The sequence below is a fragment of the Mastacembelus armatus genome, chromosome 22 (assembly GCF_900324485.2).
Source record: "Mastacembelus armatus chromosome 22, fMasArm1.2, whole genome shotgun sequence".
NCBI lineage: Eukaryota > Metazoa > Chordata > Actinopteri > Synbranchiformes > Mastacembelidae > Mastacembelus > Mastacembelus armatus.
Window position 1 is genome coordinate 2,702,687 of NC_046654.1, and position 9,621 is coordinate 2,712,307.

The window sequence follows — 9,621 nt, forward strand, 5'->3', positions numbered from 1 at the left end:
ACCCAAAGACACTCAATTTAAAGAAAGCTACAAGTCCTCACATTTTAGGAGGAACCATAGGGAGGTCTGTCATTTTCTCTCTTCCTTAAATTTATATATATTTATATTTAAATGCTTTTGGTCGCATGACTGCTCATCGTCTGGGAAGGTGTGAAAGTTCTCATGGAGAGCAATAACCTCCAGCTCCACTGGGGAGGGAGCACCTCATTTGACCAATGCGCGTTTTAGGGTAGTACATTGTTAAAACCATCTCCTTTGCATTTTATTTGCAGAGGCAAGAGAACCTGTTCTCCATCTAATAGCCATTAACTGTCATTACAAGCGTTTGAAGTAGGAGCTGCCCTTTATCTCGATGTGAAAAGGCCGCATTTCAGATACACAATGACTTCTGACACGGGCGCTGACAAGAGGAGCTCGCTTGAAGTGCAGCGGTCATCCAGCTCCCAGGAAATAGCAGCCTCTGTTCATACTGCATTCAGCGAGAGAACAGCGCGAACCGAGTTACAGGCCAAACAGAGAAGTTTACTGGATCTGGATCTGACTCAGTAAAAGGCCTGGTTCCCAAATTAGACGTATTTCATCCATCGTGCGTCTTTTACGCACCGAACAAATTATTGGATCATACGTCTGTAATACCTGGACTATCATCTCTCTCTATATATATATGATGCATAGTAATATAATATGTTTATCTCCCAGTTACTCAGTGCAGAATCAGTACTCTAAATATTACACTCTACCGCACAGTGTTTCTATGTCTCTCTCAAGTTTTACTTAGTGTGTTTTGTGGCAGTAACCGTTTTAAATTTGTATTATTTGTCTGTATCTCGATACAATGATGAAAGCTAAGTTTGGATGTGCACATTAGCGAATAAACCTAGATATAAAAACCTTTTCTGGCTATGAAGACAGATTTTTGTTTTCTCTCGGCCTTGTTAAAAGTGGGATGTTTGTTTATGGTAAGGAGGGGAGCCGGCGGAGGAGCGGAGTCCGTACAGGTGGCTAAACGACCCCACTTCTCATGCAGGTGGCACAAACGCAGCATTGTGCTACTTTTCCCATCTCGTTATAATGGGGTGAAATTTTCCAAGTATTTAAGTGGGACAGATTAGCTGAACACACAACGCTAATGCGAAACAAAATGACCAATTAGTTTATTAATGAACGCAGGAGGTGAAAGTGAAACCTCGAGCTTCAGTTTCAGCTTCAGCTGCAGCCTGATATATAAAGAGCTGGTTTTAATCCACAGCCTGGAGACAGATCGGGTAAGTAAATGAATAAAACCAACATTTAAGACTCATATTTGCTGATCACTGTCTCATGCTGTTCAAAGCAACAACGAAGTTTATATTTTCTGGAGGTGTGACAGGAATAATAACAAGAAAATGACATTAGGGCAAATAAAAACATAAGATGTGTCCAGTTATTTCTGCAGAGCTTCATTTGCTCGTCTCTTCTTGCAAATCGATATAATGATGAGGTTGATCACAGGCCTGAACACATGAGACTGAACTGGCTGAAGGAAGATGAAGCACCGAAATACAGCGTGTATGCATGAATAGCTACTGCCTGAATGAAAACATCTACACGCAACTGGAACCAGTGAGCCAGTCTCAGTCCGACCACTGGATGGCAGCACAGGCATAGAAACGAACACTTTTCACGGTGACCAGAGGCGTCAAAGACCCTCAGTGATTTCCCTTCAGAAGGCGAGCACTAAAAGGTTTTCTCTGCAGAAACTGTTCATGAAGCTAAACTTCCAATGAAACCGACACATCTCTGTAAATTCTTACATCCTAAAGGGTTCAACACCTCTGGGATACCTTCACCTTCATGGGTGGATGTTTGATAAAACAATTCAGATGGTAAAACAATAGTCCCCATAGAGACTTCATATAAAAATATGGGGTGTTATAATAGTCTTCATTAAGACGAGCAAAAATCAGTTTTCTAACCAGGACACGTTGTTTAGGCAGACGCCACTAGAGGGCAGCACCTTTCTCACATTTTGCCATCTGTGCACAGTGGTCTCCCTTTTTGGATCAGTTTTCCTGAGCCCCCCCAAAATCAGCACCTATCAGAAAGTCCACTTATACCTCGCCTTTGTATTTTGGAGATAATAGATAATAATTATGGAGCAAACTTGAATCGCATTTTTCAGGAGATTTATTCTCCACAGACGACGAGTCATTTGGGATATTTTTGCAAATTATTAGAGATCAATCGTAAACACAACCCTGGTGCGTTTTAATGACTTTAGAAACTGATTGTGCAACTGACGTGTTTACACCTTTAATATATTTATGCCTGTAGTATAATTCAGAGCCACACAGGGCATGCATTTGGTGGAATCGGTGTTGCTTTTCATTTTTCAGGCCAATAACCTCAGTCCTACTTTCACATTAACTTGTTAAATGCTGTATGTTGGGATTTAAGACAGAACCAATATTCTTTTCCTGTGACTTCAGTGTGGATGTTTCTTGGCTTTCTCTCGGGATGACATGATAACCTTAAAGAGTTAGTGTAAGATGACACTTCAGAAAATCATAATTACCGTGTTTATTAATTAATTTCCCACAGACTGTAGGTGCAGAAACAGTGGAACACCTAAAGCAACGAGGGATGTTTCCAGTCGAGCTCCAGTCTCAGACCTGTTCTGCATTTCCCCTTAGCTTTTCTCTCTGTTTACTGTTTGGGCCAATGTGTAACCTGTGTAACAAATGAACTCGTTCTCCCACGCTGAATGCTAAAAGTAATACACGATCTGACGATAACATCCATAAGGGACAAGAATTGAATTCATCTAAACATTATCTACTTTATTTCGATTTTACAGCGATGTTTGTGGATATTAAATAACCAAAATGTACACAACACCAAGGTCACACATGCCCCAGAGACTTCATCTGGGATATTAAACTGTGCAACACAGAAGGATCTCACAGTTTGAGGACTCGGTTCCTTATGAACAGGCTGACTCAGTAACTTTCCCCCGCAGCCTCGGGGAAAATCAACAGCAGGGACGGAACAAAGCTTCGCTGCTCTGCCTTATTTTGGTTAATGCAGAGTATTTGATCATCTATTAACCAGCAGAGATCAGGGTCAGTGCGTAAAGGCCCACAGGGTTTCATCATTAAACCCAAGCGGCTCGGTCAGCTCCATGTCCCTGCTGCGGCACCGTGAAGTAAAAAGACCGTTTTAATATGAAATCCTGCAGTAAAGAGTAATGTGACCTGAAACCAGTTGATTGAGCGTCATCAACTTCTTCATATCCTAATCCAAACCATGAATACGAATCCATGCAATTGTTTTAACAAGAACGTGTAGATTTCATTATATAAAAAAACATCCTGCAGCCAAACAGCAGAATTTAATCCTTTGAAGTTAATGGTAATGGGCATTAAGACGCATTTGAATAGGACCGCAGTGATTTATGGGCCAACATCAGAAATTATTTCCAGGGAAACTGTTGTAAGGAACTTGGCCCTGATAAAAGAAAAGTCAATATTCAGCTGCACACACCAATGATTACTGGGGTTGGAAGAAATTAACGTGGACGCTTTTGGACACTGACCCGTTCAGAGAACCTGCTGCAGTCTTTAGGAGCCTTTAGCTCTAAACGCTCAATCAACAACTTGTTTTACCTCATAATTTCCATCGGTAATGATTTTCTAATGCAACTTCAACTCAAACGAGCATATTAAGAGGGTAATGATTAACTTGGTTAGTGCACCATGGAGGCGCAGCGCAGAGGGATAAGGCAGCCGAGCTCCAATGACAATTACAGGCTGCTTCTTAGGCTGTTCCCACAGAGGACAAACTGCGCGTCTTTTTCTTAAAAGTCAACATCAGCCAAATCATTTCCATGATGCCGGTGGAGCGACCTGCTCTTTTTTTTTTACTCTGTTTTTTCAAATCTTTGCCTCCGTAAATCCAGAAACATCTTAAAGCCAGTCTTTGGCAGCAGTTAGACCAGACTGCGGTGTAATTTGTCATGTTAGAGCATCACATCATCCTTTTAGTGTCATTATTATTATTAGGACTCGGTATGTGAGTTACAGGCTAAAGCTCAAAGGAAAACTGGAGCAAAAATTAAATTTAAATTATTCGCTGTAAAATCAACTGATAAATCGATTTTCACAAAATGAAAAATACATTAAATGATATTTGAAATGTACAAAAATCATTTTAATTAAAAAAAATAAATAAAGCATCAAAATAAAACAGTTTATGCTGATGGGACAAAGGGATAAAAATCCTTCTGTCAGATGTAAATCGGATCAAATTAATTGCTAAAATGTTATTAATAACGAGGACTTCAGAATAATCCAAACCCAAAATACAAAACACGCTGGTTGTGAAATTTAGGCCAAAATAATAAGAAGGAAAGCAAACAGGACTGACTTCACTCCAACCATTCTCCTGCCTTTTTATTTGGTATTTTAACACGTATCTCAGGTAAATGAAGTATTAATGGTTTGGATGATGAAGGTGGACATTACTGAAAAAGCATCACGGAGCTCAGGGTGAAAAATCCCACTCGTCTCCGCGGACTTTTACTTGGTCGCGGTGTAATTTCTTGGCACGCAGGCTTCAAATATCTGCACTACAGAGCAAACGAGTGAACCTGCACTGAAACAAGTGGAGCCTTGTCACCTCCACCGGCAGATTGTTTTCCCTAAAGAAAACCAGATATTAAGGCTGAACACGACGCACAATGAGCCATTAATCGGAGCACACGGTTTCTCAGCGTGTCTCTGTAACTAAGCTGCCTGGTCTGGTGTGATCTATGAAGCAGGTTCTTGAGGAGAACTATTGGCAGGTGCTGTGGTCCAATCAGCTCTCTTCCTGCGCAGCGTCAAACCACATGGAGGGTTGGAGGCACTTCTACTTAGTGCGTACTTGTGCACTGAAACCCTCCGAGTGCGCACAGACTCCATGGATCCGGGCAATTTGCAGCACTGTTGAGTTTTCTAGCAGCACCTCCACCGGACAGGCGAACCCCCCCTCCCCAGCCCCCCACTCCCCAACAATCTCTGCTCACCATGCATGTCTGAGAGGGAGGCTATCTACTCCAGCAAGAGAAAGGACACAAACTGATCACTTTCATTTGGTGTTGGTTTCTATTTCGATCGAGAGATGATGTTTTCGTCTGCAGGAAAACGCTGCTTCACGATAGAGTCTCTGGTCGCCAAAGAAAACCCTCTAACAACCGAGGATCCCATCTGCCCGACGGCTTTAAGTTACTCCAACCCGACCACAGATGCCCTAATGAACGGTTACCAAGCTGCACCGACCAGGTCCCTCTACCAGAGCCCCGACCTGGTGTTCCCAGAGACGGTAAACCACCCCTCCCTCACCGTGGCTCCTCACCAGCTCGGAAGCTCCCATTTACAGCACCCGCACTTCTTCGGGACGCAACACAGAGACCCACTCAACTTCTACCCCTGGGTCCTACGGAACAGGTTTTTCGGGCACAGATTTCAAGGTAAGAGAAGTGGAGATATGATAGATATTGAAACAGGCTCTGATAAACTCCCAAATCATTTTATCTTAAAGCCTAAAACATAGACATGAGATTGTTAGATTTAGGTGCAGGACTTTTATAAAACCTCGCGTCAACTTTTGCTCTTAAGGAGCAATTCAGTTATCGGAGGACATGGCTGTCAACACTGGAAATATGCTCAGTTGAACAATAACCTGCAGCCGCATATAAACGACCACCGGGTTTGCGGCAGGCTGCCGGACTGCGCACATGTCTGCGCTCCCATTTGCCCTGCAGCCACAGCCACAGCCAGAAGATAAGCAGTGTGTTGATTCTTTTTTTCCCCATACAAGAAACGTCGCCCTGGGTTATGCCCACTTCCATTGAAAATAAATCTCGCACAGCGGCCAGACTGTAGAGGGAGAATAGATGAAATCCAGGGCGATAATTTCAGTATAAAAGCAAATCAGACGCAAATCCTACACAGGTAAAGGGTTTGAATACAGCCTGAAGTGATTTACAGACGCATGTTATCAAATAAATAAATATGGAGTGGCTATTACTGCACACTTATAGTGTACAGTTGTACTTTGTACTGATTATCTCCATGCTGCTTTTATTCATTTACTTCAGACAGAAAATGTATTTTTATAATAAAAACTAATGACTTAACTAAATAATTTAGCTGTAAGGCCAAAATGAGCTCAGGGAGATTGTGTTAAAAACTTTCTTACTGGTTACAAGCAGCAGAAAAACAAAATAACATGTAAAAACAATTAGCCTACACTGCTAATTAAAGTCACTCTCCTTGTTACTGCTATACTCAGAAATCAGAGTGTGCGCAGAATTAAAGGCTGAAATATTTGACCATAAAACAAACTGGACAAGCCGCATAATATTTTCTAAAAGTTCCCAAATTTGTAATGATTGATGTTGTGATTTCAAATCAAAATGGATCCTAGTGAAAACAAATTAGTTGTCAGTTAATTACAAACACAAGGAAAAACAAACCACCGTAAAAAAAAAAAAAACAGACTATTTTCTAATGTATATTTATATCGTAGCCTAAAGACATAATAGTACATTTGTCATATGTCCTGTGCATTTTCTCCAAAACTAAAAACGGAGACCATACATGTTATAGTCGACACAGTGAGTTATTATTAGGTTTGTACAGGGTTTATGTTAGAATTAAAATTGGTACAACTTTCCCGGGGATATAAATCCATGTCCAAATGTTCCCAACTATGACAGACATTTAAAAAGAAAGATCCGCAGGAGAGAGGGGGATTTTTGATGGAAACACACTATTTTTTTTATCGCTGCCAGGTTTTTAATTCGGGTAGTCTATTAAAAAATTATGACCCTGACAAAAACACTCCTGTATAGCAAATATTTATCTGATTAGTGGCATTAAATACTACTAACCAATAAACTACCGTACTTTTTACTTGATCAATCACAGTTAATAATATTAGACATGATAATAATATTAATAATAATACAGCAATAAGAAAACATTGACAACCAGCCTGCACACCAACAATGTGACAATATTACGGTACCTGTCGCTCCAAACTGACGCCTCTTCTCTTTGGATCCGGCCTCAGGTAACGACGTGTCCCAGGACAGCCTGCTCCTCCACGGCCCGTTCGCCAGGAAGCCCAAACGCATCCGGACGGCCTTCTCCCCGTCCCAGCTGCTCCGTCTGGAAAGAGCCTTCGAGAAGAACCACTACGTCGTCGGAGCCGAGAGGAAGCAGCTGGCGAACAGCCTGAGTTTATCTGAAACACAGGCAAGTTAAGCCAACGTCAAGATCCCATCATGTATAATGCTGAGGGAATAATTATCGCTTAAATTACAAATGGTTAAAATAATCAGAAGCCTCTTTGGGCACTATAATGGCCTCACTATTTACAATTTCTGCCTATAACTTATTTAGGTCATCATTTACTGTCAAATATCGCGATAACAAAACTTGGCTGACTGTTTCCACTTTGACAAAATAAAAGGACGAACATAATGTGCGTGGTTGAAAAAGGAAAAAAAAAGCGCAGATGTGGAAAAATATTTATGGGAAAATTCAACTTCAGTCTTGAGCAGCAGAATCATCTCACAAACAGCAACGTGGAAATGTCAATGAAAATAAATAAACTACAACAATATTCAATTTAGCAACAAAATTAAAAGGTAGCAAGATCACATGAATGCAATTATTATTTAATTACATCACCTGTTAGTAGTGCTGATAATATCTGTATCTGATTTAGATGTTTTTGAGTCTATCACAATGTTACTACCATTAGAAATTAGGAAGTAGCCTACCTGTGATATTTCTTTCCCACCGACTGCACAACTATAACATGTCTTTAACATATGCACAGTCTGAAACACGGCACTAGCGTTACCATGTGGAAGAAATCCAATTTAAAGAAATTCAGACTTTTTAAGGGTTAGAAATAAAAATCTGTGCAAATCAGTTTTCAGAATTTCTCTCCCCCAGTCCAACTCAGACTCAGCTGCAGCTCTGTGAGTTAAAGTGTCTCTGAAAGGTGTTTAATTCGTGCGTGTTGGAGTATAAAGGAGTGTAAATATTATTGAAGCTAATGTTTAATGAGTCTACACTGTCAGGGTGTCAATTAGGCCTAACAGGCAATAAAAAGAGCTATTTCCTGAATCAGCAATTTGGATGAATTCTGTCTAAGGTTTGTGTCAGTCAATAGAAAACTTGGATTTAAGAAGCAGTTGCATTAAGCTAATTCTAATAATATTGAACTGAATCTTAATTAATTCAAAGTTTTACGGGTTAAAACTGTAATAGCTACAATACAAAACAGATGCTAGACATGGGTAGTAGAGATGACGGTTATGATTTTGTAATCAAGTAGGATCATAAAAAAATCCTAAATCTCATAAAACATATGCAACTATAGCTTGTGCATGTTGTTTCATTAGTAAGTAGTAAGAAAATAGAAAATAAAAGGATTATCATTTGCTCATTATTATACAAATTTACCCTCCGCGTGTTTAAAAACAAAAAACAAAAAAACAGCCAACACACAGAAAAAAATAATACATCAAAATAAAAAGCTGCACTAAAACACAGTATATCTGCTGAGAAACTGCTGCACCTTTTATGATTATTACTGCTAAAATAAACAATGTGCCCTGACCAGATATATCACAGGTAGGGCCAAAACTACAAGAAGAAAAGTCACAACCACTTTGAGGATCGCCTAAATCAAATTCCAGCAAAAATGCAAAACACATTTTCATATTCCAGATTCTCAAATGTGAAAATTTGCTTCGTCTCTATTTAGAACAATGTTTTAGACATTTGTTAAGATGTTACCTTAAACCTGAGAGACCAAACAATTTGTTGAGAAAATATTCAGTGGAATATTATAGTATGGTAAAAAATAGCTGCAGTTTTGAATCCAACCACAGATATTATTAAAATATCTGACAAAATGTCCACTCTGATAAAGGGATTTTGGAAACTCTGTATCTTTATATCAGTTTGACCTCCGACCCCCTCTGAAATGCCACTACACTCTGGTTAACAACGTGCATCCTCATCAGTATTAAACCTGATTATTTTCCTGTCCAGGTGAAGGTGTGGTTCCAGAACAGGCGAACCAAGTACAAGCGACAGAAGCTGGAGGAGGAGGGACCAGACAGCCAGCAGAAGAAGAAGGGAAGCCACCACATCAACAGATGGCGCATCGCCACCAAACAGGCCAGCTCCGAGGACATTGACGTGACCTCAGAGGACTAAAACCGTGGTCGACAATACTGCCCTACACCCCACAGCCCCTTCTGACCCATCGGAGGACCAACACTATTTATTATGTAATATTATTGAGTATAATTAGCAAACGGACTGAATATATGATCACCACACATCTCTTCATCGAGGTGCTTTATCAGTGACACTGGAAAAAAACATAATTATTTAATGACAAGGGAGACATCCTTCCATTTAATGATCTTTGGTGAGTGACAACCAAAGATGAAGAGAAACAGTGACAACCTTTATCATAGTGTTTGTTTTTTGTTCAGTTGTACATAGGCCACTTACAAAGGTTGTTTTTGAAAGAGGTTATTTGTTTCATTAAAGCTGTTTTTACCACCTG

The 9,621-nt window shown here is 40.1% G+C and overlaps 1 protein-coding gene across 1 annotated transcript; it reads left to right on the top strand.

Annotated features, from left to right (window-relative positions):
• The first annotated feature begins 4,916 nt into the window (after positions 1-4,916).
• On the top strand, positions 4,917-9,621 carry emx1 (empty spiracles homeobox 1). The gene is made up of 3 exons (XM_026299965.2): positions 4,917-5,488; positions 7,096-7,280; positions 9,096-9,621. The coding sequence occupies exons 1-3, from the start codon at positions 5,140-5,142 to the stop codon at positions 9,261-9,263; spliced, it is 702 nt and encodes a 233-aa protein (XP_026155750.1). The 5' UTR covers positions 4,917-5,139; the 3' UTR covers positions 9,264-9,621.